The 20,016-nt window shown below is 50.6% G+C and overlaps 4 protein-coding genes across 4 annotated transcripts; 3 read left to right on the forward strand and 1 right to left on the reverse strand.

The window, feature by feature from the left end:
• Positions 1–1,798: 1,798 nt before the first annotated feature.
• Positions 1,799–4,104, forward strand: CTRU02_206076 (uncharacterized protein; the record flags this gene model as incomplete). The annotated part of the gene is made up of 2 exons (XM_036728751.1): positions 1,799–1,823; positions 2,540–4,104. 2 exons carry the CDS (start codon positions 1,799–1,801, stop codon positions 4,102–4,104), a joined length of 1,590 nt encoding a protein of 529 aa, XP_036579640.1.
• A 5,593-nt stretch (positions 4,105–9,697) lies between these two features.
• On the forward strand, positions 9,698–11,635 carry CTRU02_206077 (caspase domain-containing protein; the record flags this gene model as incomplete). Its single annotated transcript, XM_070204662.1, has 7 exons — positions 9,698–9,783; positions 9,840–9,930; positions 9,985–10,048; positions 10,104–10,490; positions 10,541–10,979; positions 11,384–11,553; positions 11,610–11,635. 7 exons carry the CDS (start codon positions 9,698–9,700, stop codon positions 11,633–11,635), a joined length of 1,263 nt encoding a protein of 420 aa, XP_070061766.1.
• A 1,096-nt stretch (positions 11,636–12,731) lies between these two features.
• Positions 12,732–17,092, reverse strand: CTRU02_206078 (spindle-pole body protein; the record flags this gene model as incomplete). The annotated part of the gene is made up of 2 exons (XM_036728749.1): positions 12,732–13,038; positions 13,104–17,092. The coding sequence occupies 2 exons, from the start codon at positions 17,090–17,092 to the stop codon at positions 12,732–12,734; spliced, it is 4,296 nt and encodes a 1,431-aa protein (XP_036579638.1).
• A 788-nt stretch (positions 17,093–17,880) lies between these two features.
• CTRU02_206079 (F-box domain-containing protein) lies at positions 17,881–19,816 on the forward strand (the record flags this gene model as incomplete). Its single annotated transcript, XM_036728748.1, has 4 exons — positions 17,881–18,293; positions 18,354–18,549; positions 18,599–19,572; positions 19,633–19,816. The coding sequence occupies 4 exons, from the start codon at positions 17,881–17,883 to the stop codon at positions 19,814–19,816; spliced, it is 1,767 nt and encodes a 588-aa protein (XP_036579637.1).
• Positions 19,817–20,016: the final 200 nt, after the last annotated feature.

Here is a 20,016-nt window from a genome sequence, read left to right on the forward strand (position 1 = left end):
TGCAACATTCGAATCTTTGCGAGACAAGTGCCGGGTCCCTCGATCAACTCTGCCGGAGAATGGATGAAGAAAACCACAGACGTGGAGGTCAATCATATTCGGAAAGCGAAGGCGAATTGATGTCAGGAAATGATTTTATATCGATATTAGCTACAGATCGCCGTACCATTGTGCGCCTCTCTTTGCACGGTGCGAGGAGCTAGCTGGCGAGTTGCCCTTAGTCTCGTAACGTAAAGTTTCGCCGCGGGCCGTCATAGAAGCCATTCAAATGGGCATAGTCAATCATTTACAGTTCATCTTTGATATAACGAAAAGAGAAAAACGGTAGAGAGGAGCAGGGACCAGATAGGAGTGTCTATGGTGTGATGGATCATACAGTCTCGTCAATCAGAAACAGGCATTGGGCAGGCATAGACAAAAAAATACTGGCAAGAAACGCAGACAAGGATAGCGGCTCAGCCAGGCGGAGTGACTTCTGCCACTCCGCTGTGTGTCAAGGAGATGGACTGCGTCCTGGGATGAGCTGAACCTCGAGGTTGGAGCTGGAGTTGGCACTTGAGCGCGGAGGGGTGGATAAGTGCGCAAACCGAAGTCTGTACTGGGCTTTCCACGCGAAACTAATTGGAGCGCATGCAACAACATGTATCGTGGAGGAATGGCATTTGCAGGAGCCTCCAGTTCTGTTTGGACCGTTACTCACTTACCGGGAGCCAGTAAAGGGAGCTGCGGCATTCCTTAGAACAATACTACATCAATTCTTCCGGTTGAAACGGATGCATGACGGCGAGTTGGGCAGCAACTGTGAGTAATAGTTTTCTTTCCATCAAGCATTGACCAAACCAACCTCGCAAGGGGGCCGGCTTCAGGTCCGCTGTGTTTTCCCGGTCCGATGAGAGAAGGTGACTGACTGACTGACTGACTTGGCAATCTCAGCAACCGTCTGCTTCTTTTCACGTCAGGTATGGTTGGACCTGGTGTCGGAAGGGGCACCAGCCACCAGCCGGAAGGCAAGCCGCAGTCTCCAGCCCCAGAGCCCCCATGTAGGGTGCCTCGCGCTATTCGCTCTTTGGCAAACCGACCTCGTCATATGGGCCATTCACCCCTGAAAGGAACCAACAAACAAAAGGCAATGGACCTCTTGGAGGGCGTATCGAGGGCTAAAGGACCACAGAGCTGCAGCAACGCTGCATCGCACAGTGGGCCAACAAGTCCAACAACAGCCCGACAACGGTAATTAGCAACCAGAGCAGCAGTTGGTAGCGAACAACAACGGCCGCCAAGTGTTCGCTTCTGCGTCTTCCTCTGCAGCCTCCTCACCTCGTCCTACTTGCTTTCCTACCTGAGTTTAGATAGCCTGACTGGTCGTCCAGTTTGGCTACCGCCTTACGCACGCCGTACGGATAGTGCACAACGTAAGGGGTTCTCGTACCGGTTGCTCCTGCTCTTGAGCTTTGCTACACCCTCTCCCCAATTATCCGTTCTGCATTGGGCTTTTTCCTTTTTTGTTTTTCTTTCTTTTCTTTACTCACCTGTCGTTCTCTCACTTTCGGATTATTGGAGGGAGGGGAAACGACTCGAGCTCAGTCGTTGAGACAACCGAAGGTGAATCAATTCCTCTTCATCTCACCAAACACAATCTTGACCCCGCTCGAGTTTACTTCTCTCCACCGTTACCGCTTCCGCCGCCGAACCCAGAGCCTGCACCCGGAACTCTACCTCAACCTCTCCTTACCATACCTGTGCCCGTCGGTTGCTAAACTATCACACCAGACGACCAGCCTGGGACAATCGCGACACCATGTTTGGCACATATCCCGCCTTGGGTGAGTTAACAGCTTCATTCGAATCCCATGGATGTGCCAGTCATTGATGTATGATGGCCGAGCGAACACTCTCCCGTTTCTGCGCATTGCAAGCTCGCAATTCGTTGTCGGTTTTTTTACATTACCTTTTTTTTTTTCTTTTCCGGTTTTTGCCCACCCCTCCCCTCAGTTTATTCCCCCCTCTCGCAGACAGCACGTGTCCAGTTATGTTCTCTCTGCAGCCTTCTGCCTCTTGGACTGGAACCACCGGTGAGACAGTGGTTCCCAGTCCATCTCATGTGTCACCCTTTTCTTTCTTCTACCCTGATTCACCACATCATCATGTTGTCGATCAGCACAGTCAATGCTTTATCATTCCCTGAAGTTGAATTGTACTTGGCCAGTTCTCTTTCTTTGTAGTCTTGCAGCGAGAAACCTGCTCATCTCGTGCCTGATCTCCCTAGGCTTGCTGGCGCCGCTTCCTTGGCGGCCCGTCTACGGAGCCACTTGGTCCCGGCCCGCTGCATCCACCATCACCACCACCTGTTCCATAGTTGGGTTCACTGGCCAATCATACATCCGTTGCCCATACATTCCTACAACTCATCGTCTTGTCCATCCGTTGAGTTGCCATGATCGTCCTCTTGCACCCTTTCCTTTCATAGCCTTCCTCTTCCTCGCTTCTTCTCTAGTTTTCCCTTTCAACTGTGAGCTGTTATCCTAACAAGAGTTGCTAGCAAATCTGCCGACTGCTGTGAAGGTCAACCCTAGAGATGTTCCACCTCCAACGCCAGTGAAACTACCCAACACCCTCCTTCAATCACAGGGAGCCTCGGAGCCAGCGGGTGAAACGAAGCCATTGACCGCTGTCTTGCAAAATATCTACCGCCCGGGAGATGTTACCTCCGCCATTTTTGATGCACTCGGCATCCAAATCATTCCGGATGCCACTTCCGCAGACCTCATCCCCGACCCTGCTTACCTCCCTGACTTTGACGCTTGGGATAAGCTTACTCCAGATGAGGCACGTGAGAAGAATACGGACACACGTAGAACGCTGAACAATGGCGCTCAGTCGCCGGGCTGTCAAACCTACCTTGATCGTAAGCGTGAGCTGTCTCATGCAAATGAGGATGCCTTTCGGACGGTGAGACGTATTCCTGCGCCTAAGGGCCAACAGCAGGCACGCCTAGGCAACTCGTATGAGTTCTTCCGGTGTCTTGAGGCCTTCACAACGTACTGGGACGACACTTCCAAGCCTCACAAATCTTCCGACGAGAACACAGGAGAAGACCAGGTTGTTGATGCAGCTAAATCCGAGCGAGACAACCCACAAACCCCTGAACCTCTCCGTGTTATTCGCACATCGGCCGGCTCATCAATGCCTGGAGAGTACCGCCAAAGCCTCCTTACGGCCTTTCTTAAGCTGGTGGCCTACGACTTCGGTTGTAATGTTTCAGCTCCCCGAACCGAACCTCGTCTGCACGTTACGTCTTCTCTTTCCACTTCTCTACCCAACAAGCGCCAGAAAGGAAATCTTCCCCCAAGGACATCATACTTCGCTTCGGGCTGCACCTTTATCTTCCGCACCCCTAGGACTCGTGACGCTGCCCGGCAAGGCATTATTGAAGGGCCCCTGGCGGCTGTATCGGCTCGTGCATCCACGGCCTTCGACAACGACACCGACGAAACTATCGACTTGGCCCGCGAACTAGTTGCCGCCTTGGTCACTGCTCAGCATCGTGCTCGTGAGGGCAAGACTGAGAAGCGCTTTGGTGAAGGCCAGTGGTGGACATCCAAGCCTCGTTGGGGAGGTGGCTCCGGAGGTCCCATTGGCCGCGAAGTCGAAAGGGATGCTATTCAGGGCGACAAAGATAACGCAGATTCCGAGACCGGCCAGCCTGCAAGCAAGCGTCCGCGCAAGAACATGTCGATCTATGATAACTACCGCATGGTCCGTCCGCCGTCCGCCAGCTGGGATCGTAAGACCCGCTATGAGGCCATTGGCAAGGTCAAGGGAACGGGCTACGATGACATTTTCGTCATTAGTTCTTTGTTTCACCATATCAGCATTTTGCGGGTTCGGGTTCCAGAACGACTGTTAGAGATCCTCGAAGGTGCGAATGAAGACAATGTCCATCGTAGCTGGACCAAGGTTGAGGTGCGCCGTACCCCCTGGTTCGACTTTTTTGTTCTTGAGGACAGAATAAATGCTATGAGGTTGGTCTGGTCCTTGATGAACTGGCTTATGAGAAAGTTGGAGGAAAAGAAAGAGGAGGATGTCAAAATGATGGACGCATGAGCATTCTGGTCATTAGCGGACAGCATTATTGGGTGAACAGGCTCTTCCCTCGGCATTGTACTCTAGAGTAAATGGCAACCGGTCAGCAGCTACATCTTAGAAAACCTTTTCGTTGTGCCTTGAACATGAAAGGGTGAGTCCTCACTGCATTGGCCTGACCTGATACCTGGCAACGCAAGGATAACTCCCGGGAAAACGCCTGTATCATTGCAATACCTCACGATGCCAGACGCCGTCGGTGACCAATTGGGTGTTAGTTTTGCCGGCAGGGATGGGCATCCAATGCCGATACTATAAACGTAGTGACAAGATATACACGACCGCCTCGGAGAATAAAGTTCCATGTTGTGTGCAGGTTAGCGGCTAAGATTGGCCACTTGTAGCAACATCTAGGAAAGCGCCACACCAGATTTGCTCCGGCTTATGTGCCCTGTCCCCTAGTCGTCGCTTATTTAGTGCTCCTGTTTGAACTCATTCCTGGCCTTGGATTCCAGTTCTTTGTGTTTCTTGCCTAGAAGATCGAGTCAAGTCATTGGCCTATACACCTGCCCATGACAGCAGGCTTCACGCAGGCAAAGAAACATTGTACCATAACCAACGTAGTTGAAAGTGAGTAATTTTTGATAAACTGTTCTCAAAATCCCTTCGTCATATTCGGCCCTCTTGATAAATATGGCAATTAGATGCTCTCTCGAGGTATGGTTGGGATACGGGGGATATGCGGTCGTTTCACTGGGTGCGGAGGCTTTCTTGACAATCTAGAGGACCTTTTTTTCCTTTTGTTTTTTTGCTCAATATATCGCACAAGCATAACATGGGTATTAGTCGGCCGGTCTTCCATGCCGGTGTATTTAAGAATCGAAGAACATTCTAACATAAGAATAATCTTCAAGTTGAGCGCACGTATGCACTGATTTACGATGAGTCTTAAATTTGTAGGATAGCATGATAATACCTCGAGCAGTATGGCCAGAGAGATAATCAAGAACTAGAGGCTATCGTCGCACGTGTCGGCTGGGATGGAGGCTACCACCACTGGAATCGAGCTTAGTGCGGCAGTGTCGCGGGCTTCCTGTCTACACGGTTGGAATACGAGCCTGGCATGGATTTCGGAAATGTTCTTGAGCCCAAGGGATAGCAGAATCAACAGACGAAAGCAGACGGTCGGGGTGATGCAGCAAACACTCCATCTCATCATGCCTAGAGTGACGGCTTATCATGACCATTGGAAAGTAGGACATGCTCTAGGCTGACGTTTCACACCTCAGTGCACACTCGAACAGCACCAAGCCCTATACCGAAGCAGCACGCCGCCGGTCATGATCATACTGAAGATTGTCACAGGGAGACATAAGGCACTGCAAGGAAACGTCCCGGGAATTCAGCATTGTCTCATAAAGATTGCTGGGAGCGGCAGCATCGTAAAGTAATAACACGCGATGCCCCCTGCCCTGGGGTTCCGGAAGGCTTAGAATTCACGGATAGATCCTCCCACTCGGGAAGTCATACCGAAGGCTTTCACGGGCAAATATCCACAAATGGCCTTGAGCCGAGATCTGCCAAGTCTTCCCGAATATGTCTCACAGCTGGTTGTTTAAGGGATAGTAGGGACGGTTTGATGACAAGGGCCGAGACACTTTGCCGTGTGGTTGGGACAAGCTTGGGGTCCGGAAAGGGGATACTCGAGGCGACCAGCCCCCGAGAACAGTAAGTAACCATCTTCTTGGAGACAGTTGAAAGGCGAGGGAGGAGCCATCACGCACATTGAAACTGGGCCGACATGTGGAAGGGCTTAATGTTTTCGAACTTTAAAACCAGGGTCTGCCAAGCTAGACTGGCGATACGTGGTAGTTCAGTCGTAGGCTAATGCAACAGCCTCTTAGATGTGTTATTGGCTGTTGTGGAATTCTCCACGGCGGCAACGCATGTTGCGAAGTCGTGAGGCATCTAGTTCACATTCTATAGTCATAAGGTGATGCATGCGGCAGGAGATAGTTTAGTACTCATTTCGCTGGTTTGCGGGGTGAAGACGTCTCCGACGCCAAGTGGTACATTCGGTGCCATGCAGCCAACGAATCCATTGCTCTGGGACAAGACCCAGAGAAGCTTAATGGAAACTGACTGCCATCTGGCGTGAGAAGCCCCCAAGCTTCCCTCGTAAACTAAGAGCTTCATATCCAATCACACATTTCGCGGATCATTGTGGACAACAGCCACCCAATTGGTTAAGGGCGATACTGCATGTCTCATCTCCGCGTTTATTGCACAAAGTAGAGATCGCACCTTGGATTCAGGTGTCTGCACTTAGAAGATGGCCGATTGGAAGTGGCCGCTATGAGATATTGCCGTTACGTTTCCAGATGTTGGGATTTGTGGTTCAAGTCTATTGCGAGAGACTGAGACTTCATGAATGCTAGTCAACTCTTGGTAAATCACCATCGCCGTCGCTGTATATGCCAAGGACATGCATTTGCAGTACATGCTAGATCCACAGACCATGTCTTAGACGGACAATTGGGACTTGTTGAAGGTGCTGCATGCCGCAGTGTCTCTGGACCGCAAATGAGAATAGCGAACCCCTGGAGCAGGGGGTTGATAAGTCCCTAAGGTGCCACAGCTGTTCGTCCCGCCCTCATCAGTCAGGTGCGCCACAGTGATCGGCAATCCCGTGACCTTACCGTTTTGGGATCAAGGAAAACAGAGTGCGTACCTGATTCCTATCAACAATCGGATCTTTATTTCCAATGCATGGAGTGGGGGACTGCAGGTCGGGCACAGTAACGGCTGTAATAATTTGAATAGTGTGAACCCCTGTCATTTGATAGATTGCTCCGCGAGCTTGGGATAGCCGTCTAGAAAGCTGCCTGAAATAGCAGTAAGGCTGGTACGAGCTTGCATGCAGACAGACGTCGGGCTGTGATAGTGTTTAGATGTGTGTGTGTGTATGTGTTTGTGGGCGGGTGGGTTAGTGAGGAGGCTGGTGGCATGGCGCATGGTTCCCAGGTTACGGACTCTCCGTTCGGAAGGTTGATAATGTGATGGTGAATGCAATTCTGTTGACAAGGGTCCTAATCTTGGATTGTGTTGTGGACCACAGCAAGAGGCCACGGAGTTGCCTTTGCGACACTGGGACGCAATGCCGCAGTTTACAAGTAGCTTGCTTAGCTCAGCTCCCAAGGATGTTGGATTTGTGCCTTTTGAGCTTGGGAACGCAGGCAGTGATTATTTGATGAAGTAACCAAACTAGGCGGTGGATTTAGCAAAGGCAGCGGGCGACTAGTTTTAGTTGCCTTCATCTTGTTCCGTTGCCATGCGTGGCTATTCGGTAGTGATGGTGTCATAGTGGTAAGGTTAAGCCCATTCCGACGCGAACCGCGTGGTAGAGAGGCTCTAGTCTGTCACTAAGTGCACAGAGCGTGGCACAGCCATCATAGGCCAGCGTGAAACATTCCGGCGGTGTTAGTATCTGCGTGGAATTCTCAGCTGAGCCGGGGTTCAGCAGTTCCAGGCGGAGAATCGAACAGGAAAAGGGCCAAGACCAGGGTCAGGGCTAACGTGCCGGGAGCTGTGACTTCCAGGATGGAAAGACTAGAGAGGGTGGGTCGAAGGAAAGTCGATGAGACACAGGCGCGCTCAGCGAGTGAGAACTGAGACTTGGCGGAGGGTGTAGCAGATGATGGAACAACTCCAATGGTCTCAGGAAGCGGGAGAGCGAGGCGGCGTTCCGTTGGACTGGGAGTTGGGAGAAGTTTTGATACGATTGCATCTACTTTGACTCTCCGCTGAGACTATGAGGGATGACTTGGAAGTTTCTGGACTGAAGAGTCAACATGTTATTGCGGCTGAAGGCTGAAGACGGAGAAGGCTAGTGGTTGTGACAGTGAGCGGAATGCAGCAATAAGCAATACGCGTCATGCCTTGATTTGTCTGTAATCTCGGCCCAGACGACTGCAATTCTAAAGAGTTTTTTTTTTTTTTAAAGCAAAATTTTTTTTATTTTTTTTTTTAAAGCAAAAAAAAAAAAAAAGCGCAATCTTTCTCTTTCTGTTGCTCTAGGCAAAGAGATTGACGATGATGCACGCAATGTACGTGTATGTACAGTTTTAAGGTTAGATGCTGCAGCGTGGTCAGAGCATTGTCCCAATTGCACATGGCAGCAGGTCAAAAACAAGAACGAACGTAGAAGAACAGGAACGGTGGAAGACGACGCCACAAAAAAACACCACGAGGGACGCGGCGCTGGACAGCAGTATCCACGCATAGCGACAACGCAGCAAAGCTCAGGGCAGTGAAATGCATACCAGCCTTGAGCGGCGTGGCTTCCGTTCACCACGCCCCCTTCTCGGCTCTCACCGGCATGGGAATAGTCTTGGTGCTATGGCCCGTGCGTGCTGTCTTCCTGGCACCTGCAGTTTGATTTTCTTCCTTTATTTTTTTTTGGGTTCGTCTTGCCAAGGGCTACTGGTGACCACGACGCAGTTCCCCATTCTATCGATGCAGTATTTCTGAACGCACCCCCCAAAACCCTGCGCACTTGGGGTAACTGTCAAGTACCTATACCCATCAACGTTAGCAGAGGCTCTTGGGCTCCAAGCCGTCCCTTCCGTTCAAAGCCAATCGTGTTCCCGAGCAGCATGGCACATGCCGTTGCCATCCTCGGCGCCTACGACGATTGCTCCAGCATTACGTAGCCTTGTTAGTGGCCTGCCAATGTGTACCTCCACTTTTCAGGCCCTGGATTCTGATCTGCCCTGTGTTTTTCGCACGTCAGCAGGAAACCCCCCGCCAAACAATTGATTTAGTCTTAGCTCTAAACCCCTCCACCACCACCAACACCACCTCTACGAAGTGTCTCTCTCTGCCTCTACCTTTTCCTAACCTCAGACTGGTAGGCAGCACGTACCACATTCCTCTGAGCTTGCCGAATACTCCGCCCACTCCATCGTCCTCGTCTACGAGACTGCTTTTGCATACCATTCCTCCGCCATCCCCTTCCTACTCCCACACCAACTCGCACCTTTTCTCTCGTCGACTGACTGTACCCTATTTTTCCACAACCTATGCACATTTGCTTCGACTGAACACAACTTCAACCCGATCCGTCTTGCAAGCCGCATTTCACCACCATCAAATTCAGCTAGTAAGACCCCCCTCCGAACCACCCCTGCTGCATGCCCCAGTTCCCGCTTTAAGGTAGTCTTCCTAGCTAGTCCTCATGCTGGCTCTGCCATGAAGCCGTCCCGTTGACACTGCCTGAACCGTTTTCGCGCTCACGAACCGCTGACACTTGGACCCGTTGTCACTCGACTAGTTCCGATACCCGAGCACGCGCATCTACTTTCCGCACGTAGTAGTACTTTTACCTTTACACCTTCGATTTCCCCTCACCATCTCCCGCTCCGAGGACCTTCACTTGATAGTCTTGTCGCGCATCTATAAGACAAACCAATCCCCCGGTCTGCTAGACGCTCTGCAGTTCCCTGTCCTTGATTACTCCGTCAAACACACCGATATCCCAGACAACGCCGTCCAGGCGCCCGGCTACCCAACTTAAACCCACCGAGTCCGACAACAATACCCTCACCACGGAAGCATGTCAGGATACCCGGGTCACTACGGAGGATATCAAGGTGGACCGCCACCGCAACAACAATATGCTCCTCAAGGCGGTTACTATCCGTACGGTCGAACCTCTCTGGATAACATGCGCGCTTGATGCTGACGTTTCTACGAAGTCCACCGCAGCAAGGCTACAGCGGATACCCATCCCAGGGTCCGGGATACGGCTACCAACAGCCTTCACCCCAACCTTACGGATACAACCAGGTATATCTGTTTACCAATTTCGTTATGAATCATCGCGACTAAACTGCTGCTTAGCCTCCTCCTCAACAGCAATATGGCAGCTATCACCCGCCGCAGCCTAATTACACTAACCGTCCTGGTAAGTCCAACCAAAAATCAGTTCTGATCTAACCATGGTCTCTTACTTTATGCAGGAATGCCGTCGGTGAACTCGAACTCCTACGTCCATGGAAACCACAATGCTCCTCCGCCACCGCCATCAGCGCCTCAGGGATTCGGTCACGGCGCTCCCAATGGCTATAACTTCCAATACTCCAATTGTACCGGCCGAAGAAAGGCTCTGCTAATTGGCATCAATTATTTTGGCCAGAGAGGTCAGCTGCGCGGCTGTATCAATGATGTGAAAAACATGTCAGCATACCTTGTTGAACGATTCGGATACAAGAGAGAAGATATGGTCCTCTTGACAGATGACCAGCAAAATCCCATGAGCCAGCCGACGAAACAGAACCTTTTGAGGGCTATGCACTGGCTAGTGAAAGACGCGAGGCCAAACGACTCTCTATTTTTCCATTACTCAGGTACCTCAGCTGAATGCATATGTATCAGGACCGATAATTAACGTTCGCAGGACATGGTGGTCAAACCAAAGATCTTGATGGCGATGAGGACGACGGATACGATGAGGTTATCTACCCGGTAGACTTCCGCCAAACTGGCCACATCACAGACGACGAGATGCACAGGATTATGGTTAAGCCGCTACAGGCTGGTGTACGGCTCACTGCCATCTTCGACTCGTGTCATTCAGGCACTGCCCTTGATTTGCCTTACATCTATTCGACCCAAGGCATTCTCAAAGAACCCAATCTTGCCAAGGAAGCTGGTCAAGGACTCATTGGTGTTATTTCATCATACAGTCAAGGCGACCTTGGCGGTGTTGCAAGCAACATTATGGGATTCTTCAAAAAGGCCACTACAGGCGAGGATGCACACAACCGTGCGATGGCTACTAAGACATCGCCTGCTGACGTGATCATGTTCTCTGGAAGCAAAGATGACCAAACTTCGTATGCATACCCTTTCTGTTTTGTCTTATGATACCCCGATTTTCTTTTTGTGGTTGCATTAGGGAAATTCCATTCAGATCTGAGCATTAACTTTCTCCTGGTGAGAGAGCAACAAAATGCTTGGGAATCAAAAGCGCGTGCTCGCGGGCATTTGAGAGGCGGGGATTGGGTGGCTATTTCTTGTTAGCGATGATGTACCCGATTTAATAGGTCGCCAATACTTGTTCTCGTACGCTCTAGAGCAAAGCGCAACCCATTTGCGGTTGTTGCTTTGTATCTAGGGCGACGGGTTACGTTGTACCTCATTCGCGCCGCAAGCGTGGCCATGGGGGATCACGCGACGCTGCTCACCTCTTTGACTACCAGATTATAGACAGAACCGAGGAGGCTGACCTGAGTAACAGGGCCGATGCAACAATTGCTGCTCAAGCTACCGGCGCTATGTCGTGGGCCTTTATTACCGCTTTGAAAAAGAACCCCCAACAGAGTTATGTCCAGCTTCTTAACAGCATTCGAGATGAGCTTGCGACTCGCTACACCCAGAAACCACAACTATCGTGTAGTCATCCCCTGAGTACGTAGAATCGGCAAGTAGGACACTGGCGACATCACTAACTTCGCACGACATAGACACCAATCTCCTGTTCGTCATGTAATATACCCCACATAACGGCCGGTCCGCCCTGTACATGTCATTGTTCCCTCTGTCAGCCCGGAAGGCCATCACCAGGCTAGATTTGATGGAGATAGGTAGGCACGGATATTATATTGGGAAGGGAAAGGTTGAGCTGGCGAAAACTAATGATTTGGGCATATTTGAAGGGTTTACCTGTTCGGCAGTCTTGCTGCTCCTGCGTTTTGGTCTAGTTCATAAAGGATGCAGCATACCTTGTTTGGGTGGTTTACCAAAATGGATATACAACACAAACCGTGCACAGTATCCTAGGTTGGAACCGACTATTCAAAGTGATTGTTCGAGTGGTTGCCAGTATTGCACATGAGATCTTAGTATTGGCTTCGTGAGCCTAGATATCGTCACACATCCCGAGGAATCTAGACCCGCCAACGCTGAAGAACATGTGGAAGTGTCAAATTGGCTTAACGACCAATGTGTGAAAATGACCCGCATGATGAACGAGCAAGTTTAAGGCGCCCAAGTCCTATGCAATCTGATGTCTCTAATGGCTTAGTACTAGGGAATAGTGAAAAGGGAAAAAAGAAAAAAAAAAAACAAATTAAGATCAGGAATCCAGACTCCTATTTTTCCCCATTCCATAACCCATCCAGCCAGTAGTCAACCAACAGGAAACCGTTTCTGCTAGCCTTGCCCAAAGAAACAACATGAAGGTACTAGTTACTGGCAGCAGGCCAATCATCATCCAGAGGTGCGTCGCCCATCATGTCCTTTTCCACCATTCCCTGCCCCTTTCAGCTAGCCATACCTTCTTCAAACGGGCATCATGATCAAATAGGGAAAGGGGGTCGCGACCTATATACCCTTTCGTTCGCTCCCTCCCGCTGCAAAGCCAGGGGTATGCAGAAAAACGCAATACACACTAGGAATAAAAAACAGAATAATAAGAGACCAACACCATGCTAATGCGGATGTGTGGAGAGATGCGCGCGATTGTGCTGCAGCATCCTCAGCTCGGTTGCAAATTGGCCCAATGGGAAACCACTTCCATCTCTTCGGGAGCTCCTCTGCTCCCCTCCACCACGCCTATCGGCAGATTAGGCGAGACCGACCTGCTCTCAGGCTTCAACGTGATCCGTCGACACCACCTTGAGCTGTTTCCGTCTCTTAGTCCTGCGCATCTCATCCACGCAATCCGCCAGTCTCCGGCGCGTGGCTTCGTGCTTAGCCCAGTCGCGCGCAGATATGCGCATCCTGGCAATAAAACGCGCCATTGTCGCCACCGTCTTGAGCGTCGGCCGACCGGGCGCGGCACCGCCGGTGGTACCCTGCTTCGCGATCGCCGAGGACGTTGGAGGCAAGGGTCGACGGCTGCCGAGCAGCTCGCAGCGAATCTGTTCCAGTTCGCGCAGCTGAGCCTTGTTGCTATTGGAGATATGTTAGTATAGTGGACTAATACGACAAGTGAGAGTTGTTTTGAAGACACGTACCATGCATTTGCAACATCGAGCTCTAGCTGCAAGAACTTCTTTGCGTATGCCGCGTCCGCACGCAAGCTGACCTCCCGCTTCCACCGCGCCTGCATCCACTCCATTTGAAGAGTCATCCCGCGGAGCTCCTTGGTGTGCTTCGCGTCCGCATTCTCGGCAGCACGAATGACGGTCTCAAGTGCCTCATCCGTCTCTCTCATTCTCTCATCAATGAAGTGGACATTGCGCGGATCTTTAGTTTCGGATGCCGCCTGAGACTTGAGGTCCCGGATATCTTTCTGTAGCTTCTCTGCAGTCACCCGATATGCTGCTCGTTCACTGCGTGCTCTTTCCAGTTTGCGGCGAAGGGAGCCTTCAGCGGCCATGAGAGCATCGATTGTACCCTGCTGCTGAATTACATCGTGCTCCAGCGCGTCCGCCTCCGATTGTGTCCTCCGTAACATGTTTTGAAGGTCTTTCCGCTCAGTGGACGACATGTTGCCGATATCACGACGGCTACTGCTCACAACCTGGCGATCTTGCTCTGCCCTCTCAAGCTTCTGCTTGAGCCGACGAAGGGCTTTTTCGTGCAGAGCCGCGGCTTCTTCAGATTCCCGTTGAGTATCTTCAAGCGCCTGCTCGAGCGAAAGCCTTTGGTCCTCTAGCTCTTCAAGCTGTGTCTGGAAGTCTCGTTCAACCTGTGTTGCTTTACGTTCGGCATCGCGTGTCTTGGTCTTCAGTTCGAGGATCGATTGCTGCGCCGAAGAAAGTTGATGGCGCAATTCTGCAACTTCAGACTTCCTGGCGGAGGGGCTAGATGATGCGGGAGACATTATCAATCGGGACATCTCAGCATCATGAGCTTTCCGCTCGAGCTCTGTGATTTGCCTCTTGAGGCCTTTCACGACGTCTTTGTGTGCTGATTCCCTTTGAAGATATTCGCGCTCCTTCTGGCGTGCAGCTGATAAGTCGCGGCGTATGATGGACACTTCGCTGTTGCCTTCACCGGCGCTGTTGGAGGGAAGCTGCTGCGTCGCCGCCATCTGGTCTTCGTATTCCTTTATACGCCGCTCAAGTTCCCGAATGGTGCGTCGGGTGGCAGATGTTTCATGGTTCTCGGACGAGGACGCCTCTCGAAGCTTAGCTTGAAGCTGACGGATTTCTTGGTTGAGGCGATCCTCCTCTTCGGCAGCCTTTTCAATCTCATCTTCGAGAGATTTCTCCACCAACTGCATCTGCTCCATCAAGACCTTGTTCTCATCTTTGAGTCTCCGAACTTCATTGTCGAGCTTGATCTTTGCTGTTCTCAAGTCTAGTCTTTCCCGGTCGATTCGTAGGGTTTCCTCTCCGTTATGGTGCAAACGTTTCATCTCGCTCTCTACCTCATCTCGCTCTGCCTTTGCCTCAGCCAAAGAATTTCGCAAAGAGTGCATCTCGAGGTTCAAATTTGCAAGCTGATCCTGCAGCGCCTGTTTTTCCCGTGATACTTTATTTGATTGCACAGTCGACTCTGAAATTTTTTGTTGAAGCTGGTCCTGAAGGAAATCTTTCTCTCGGTTAAGTTTAGACACGAGAGATGTTGCCTCATCAAGCTGCGCTCGAAGCCGATCAATAGTCAGGTTTGACTTGCTAGCGGTTTCTTGAGAGGCCGATGCTGAGCCGTATGCCACATCTGCTGAGCGACGAAGCTCGTTAAGCTGCTGTTTCAAGTCATCGCATTCTTTCTTGGCTGCTTCTAACTCTTCCCGAGAATGCTCGGATTCTTCGTCAAGGGTTGTTTGTAGAACCTCGACTTCATCCTCCAGTGCCTCAACTTTCTCTGTCTGCGCTTGGTAGTCTAGCTGAGTTTGACGAAGCTCATCTTGAACTTGTGAGAGTTCATTACGCAAGTTGGTGAGCATGGCTTGCCGAGCTTCAAGGTTTTGCCGAAGGTCCTCGACTTGGCGATTGAGCGATGCTTCTTCATCCTTATGGCGCTGGACCTCACTCTCGAGAGCTTCCTGTAACTTTATTTCTTTGGACGAAAGGTTGCCCTCCGCTTCACGTAGCTTCTCAATCGTCCGTTCTAACCCGGCTGCCTTTTCCTCTGCTCGCTTCCATTCTGACTCCAAGGTGTGCCGGTCCGTCTCCCATTTTTCACTGTCGTTATCGTAAAGGTTGTCTTTCTCGCGAATTTCGGCTTGAAGATCTGATATTTCATCATTAAGCCTGTCGATTTCTCCCCTGTACTGACCGCGTATATCACGCTCAATCTCCAAAGCGTGGTCCCTTTCCTGGGCAAGGGACTCTTCCAGTTGATCAACAGTGCTCTGAAGGCGTTCTACGTCGCGTTGAAGAGAGGTAGACTCATTCGTCAAGGCGTCGTGCCGGGTTTGTAAGATGTTCTTCTCGTCCAAACGGGACTGCAATTCACCCCGGAGGTCCTCCACCTGTTTCAAGAGCGACTGACGCTCTCGATCAGAAAGCTCCCGCTCCTGAAGGCCCTCTTGTGCGGCATATCTCAGGTCGTTCTTTTCCTTAGCCACAGCAGACAGTTGTTTTTCGACCGCCTCTAATTGCAATTGAAAGTCTCTACTGGCAGCTTCGCGTTCACGATAACTTTCTTTGGCGGCTGCTTTGAGACTGTCGTTCTCTTTGACAACTTGGGAAAGCTGCTTCTCCAGATTGGCGAACCTTGTATCTGCCTCCTCAAGCTCTGTTTGTAACCGCAGGAGCTTTTCTTCTTTCTGACGGGAGAGCCCCTTGGTCATGACAGATTTGTTTGCCAGTTCTTCTTGAAGCTCCTCCAAGTCGGTCTTGGCCTGTTCTTTGTCCGCGATAGCCTGATTGAGCTTGTCTTTCATGTCCTCGACCTGCTCCTCTAAACGGCGGGCGTTAGTTTCCAGGTCGTCAATGGTGTCTCTTGCTTCCTCCAAGTCGTCAGTAGATTGCGCTTTCTGCTCTAGCTCGATCATGCGTCGTTGAGAATCCTTCATCTTGTCCTCCATCTCCTCCAGCTTGCTTTTAAGGTCGTCAATTTCGTCTTCGCGGTCGCCAATGACACGATCCTTTTCACGGAGTTCCGCTTCAAGGTCGCCTACTTCGTCCTGTAGCTTGTCCACCTGGCCTTGATCTCTCTGATCTTGGTCAAGTTGGCGCTGCATGTCCTCAATATCGGCCTCTCTGTCTTCTAAAGCTTGTTGCAAGCGTTCAATTTCAGCGAGCTGCTTTTGGTCGGCGTACTTCTTCTTAGCCCTCTCCTGAAGCTCCATCATTTGTTGTCGGTAGCTCTCGAGGTCCTTTTCTGCTGATGTAAGGTGCTTTTTGTATTTGTGAAGCTCCCTCTGCATTGTCACCTTATCGACTTTGAGCTCCGTGTTTTCCTTCAATGCTGCCTCACTGAACCCAGGGCCGGCTTTCCGCAGAGCCTCCTCGAGGAAATGAATCTTCAACTTTAGGCCAAAATTCTCTTTTTCGATCTTATCGATTACGCTCTCCTGTTCTCGGAGCGACAGCTGGTTTCCGTCCTGCAATGGGCCCTTGCCGTCGCCTCGTCGTGGCAACACTACCAGCGGTGTTGACGCGGTGCTTGTACTGTCAACCTCTGGAAGAGGGGTGCGGTCGACGAAGGAGCGGGAATGGTACATGGACGTATCGATGTTCGGAATAGGCGTCATTTCCTCGACACCCTTGTTAAGTGCGGGAGTATTCAGAACAGCGCCATTCTCCTTGCCAAATCCACGGCGCGCATTATTTCTCGTGGCAGACTTCAGCATTGGGGTGAACTCTGCCCCTCCAAGACCTGCAGGCAGATTCTTCCGGTCCATAAACGGTGCGCGGCCGCGTGGTGTGCGAATCTTGATGCCACCAGAACGACCATTGCGCAACTGGTGAAGCAAGTTGTTGTCTTTTGCTGGTGATTGGAAAGAGGCCTCTTGTGATATATCAAAATCGGGTTGTCTGCTAAGATATGTCGCGTCGCCAATGTTTGTTCGCGGCGTGTCGAGGCCGTCGATGCCCGGTTGAACCATCTCGGAAGTGTTCGACCAACAGAAGGTGAATTGGTGCGAAGGTTAAAACTGGTTTCTGGTGGTTATTGTCATGACAGGATGTGCTGGATGCGTGTGTGGATATTGGTGGTGGTGCAAAGCAAGCAAGGCAAAAGTTATCGAGCAACAAGAGCAAAAATTCGGTTGTGATAGTTCACGATCCAGACAGTCGCGATGTTGAAAGTGGAATTCGTGATGCAACCCAAGGACCCAGGATGCGCGGCCACATCCTAGAGCGCGTTGTTTACTCGAAATCCTCTTTTGGAATAGCCTGGTGGGGGTTGAGGAAGGTGCCGTAGACCACTGAACCAATCAATCGGGGCTATGGGTTACCCAATGATACTGCTGGAAACTTGGCTCTCCCCGCAGCTTAGTATTCCTGGGCATTTGTCTCCACTTTTTGGTGACAAACGTCGAGTGCCCTGGGGACTCTGAGCATGCCGCCACAGCTTGAGACACTTGAAGTGGGAAGGAGAATTGAATTTGTGATGCAACCACTCAACCGGGAGCGGTGCATTAAGTCATCTTTTTCTTTTTTTTTTTCTTAACTCATGTTGACACCTTGAGCCGCAGCTGCACACACTTTCAAGATAAGTCACTTGGTATCTAACTCACCAATATCCAAATCACGGCCTTGAAGCTACGATTTTCCATCCCTTGCATTAAAGCGCGGCAGTATAAGGCTTGAAACCCCGCCACATCGACTGTGGACATCGGTACCGACATTGCTTTTCGCACCTTGACAGTGCTGACTCAAGGCTTTTGGCGCCATGCTTTCACTCGATCAGGTTCCTGACGAGATTCTTCTCCAAATACTCTACTACATCTCACCTGAAGACAACCTGCTTTCTTTTCATCCGCTATCAAGACGCTTACATCATCTTGCCAACGAACCCATCCTGTGGCGGTACTACTGCTTACAGTCCTTCAAGTTCTGGCACCCTGATCATAGATTCGGCGAACAATTACAGAAGCCCGTGTCAGAAGTCCTCTGGAAACGCCTTTTCCTTTCTAGGAAGCGACGGAACACGAAGGTTTCCAACCTGTTCAGCGGCATATTGGCTACCAAGCATGGCCGTGTTAAGAAGTTTGAAGAAATATGCTTGCTTGGGCTTGATGCCAAAGACTTTTTGTTGACCCAAGCTCAAACCTCCGAGACGGTGGATGACGTACTATCTAGGAGGTAAGAGATAGGATTCAGTCAAGCAAATGTTGGTATGCGTCTAATCGGCTTCTTGCTTAGGTATTTCAGCAACGCGATTCTCGCCAGCATTCGGCGGGGTATCGCCATTCACATTTGGGACGACCTCCGTAGTTCGGAAGCAGAGGAAGCACGAAGATCAAACCAGGCCCTGAAAATTACACCGCGTAGATTAGAGCGCGCTCTAGCCGCCTTTGATATGTTCGTTATCCAAGATGACGTTGGTGACATAGACGACGTAAAACTCTCGTTATTCAACGTGTACTGTTCCTACTAACAAATTGCAGGTTTCAAATACGCTTGACGGGTTAGCAGCTGGCTTCATCAACGATAATCCAGGTTTTGACAGCTTGTCCATCCGAGATAAGGCCCTTGCTTTAAACAGATGGCTCAGGTCCAAAAACCTGACCGGTATGAGCAACCCAGAAACCAACTATCGTAATCTCAGGAACTGTCTTATCGGATATGCATTGCGCGATGAAACTCACCAATCGCTGCCCATGGTATCTGCCGCAATATTCTGTTGCATTGGAGAAAGAATTGGGCTGAACGCCCACTGCTGCGCTCTGCCAGGGCATGTGCTCGTCATGGTCTTTGCAACCGAAACTATAAAGCTTGATGGATCTATGGTAACTGATGCCCACAAACCCATTGAGAGGATGTATTTGGACCCGTACGGAGGCGACGAAGAATTCAGCAAAGAAACTCTTCGTCATTTCATATCCCAAGTAGGATGGCGCAGCTTAGATGTTGAAACGATGGCACCAGCAGCAGTCTCAACCATGATTGGGCGGCTCGCACACAATATTCGTCATACAAACCTCATCTTGAATTCTCAAGATGTTTCGATCGAGAGACTGGCCGGATTAAGAACCGGAACGGCTCTTCAGAATATGGAGTTGTCAGTTTATGCTGCAGCTTGGGCAACTACACTGCTCGATCCAGGAGCGTTTGTTGACGTTACATCGCATTTCGCACTTCGATTCAATTCACTCCGATTCGATGACGCTTGGTTGGTGGAAAAGATATACATCACGCGCCCCCAACCACACGGAGATGTATTTCTGGCGGCCCCAAATCCCGAATACATACTCCGGCTCATACGGCGGGCAGACGAGCAACAACCTGTTCTTCGAGAAGCGCAAAATGGCATGGAATACAAGATTGGAGACGTCGTCCGACATGGCAGGTACGGATTTGTTGCAGTGGTTATTGACGGAGAAGTGCCAGCTTCGGGGTCCATCCTCTATTACAGGCTATTGTGAGTAGTCTCAACTCCATATCGCTCTATATGTGCTCTTTAGGGCTAATAACAAATCAGGACGCCTCCAAACATGCAGGGAACATTTTCACTTGTAAAAGCCTCAAGCCTTGAGTTGATTCGAGATCCTCACGAAGCATCAGCGGCAATCTTTTCAGATACTGGTCTTTTTTTTAAGCGGTTTGATCGAGAAACCTGCAGATTCATCCCGTCAAACGAAGAGATGGTGTACACACCTCTTTAAGAGGTTGATGCTTGGGATTCAGACGATGGAGTTCTGACTTATGCCGTGGGCTGCATGAAATTCTTTATTTATTTTTAGTGTTCCTCGTTGCCTGTGCTTTCGAAATACAGAACAGGGCTTTTGGTTACCTCCCTACTTTGGATGAACGGGGTTGCGTCTCTGCCATTCGATCAATATGTGCTTCTTCTGGAGCACACTCC

Source organism: Colletotrichum truncatum (assembly GCF_014235925.2).
Source record: "Colletotrichum truncatum strain CMES1059 chromosome Unknown Contig_0003, whole genome shotgun sequence".
NCBI classification, from domain to species: Eukaryota; Fungi; Ascomycota; class Sordariomycetes; order Glomerellales; family Glomerellaceae; genus Colletotrichum; species Colletotrichum truncatum.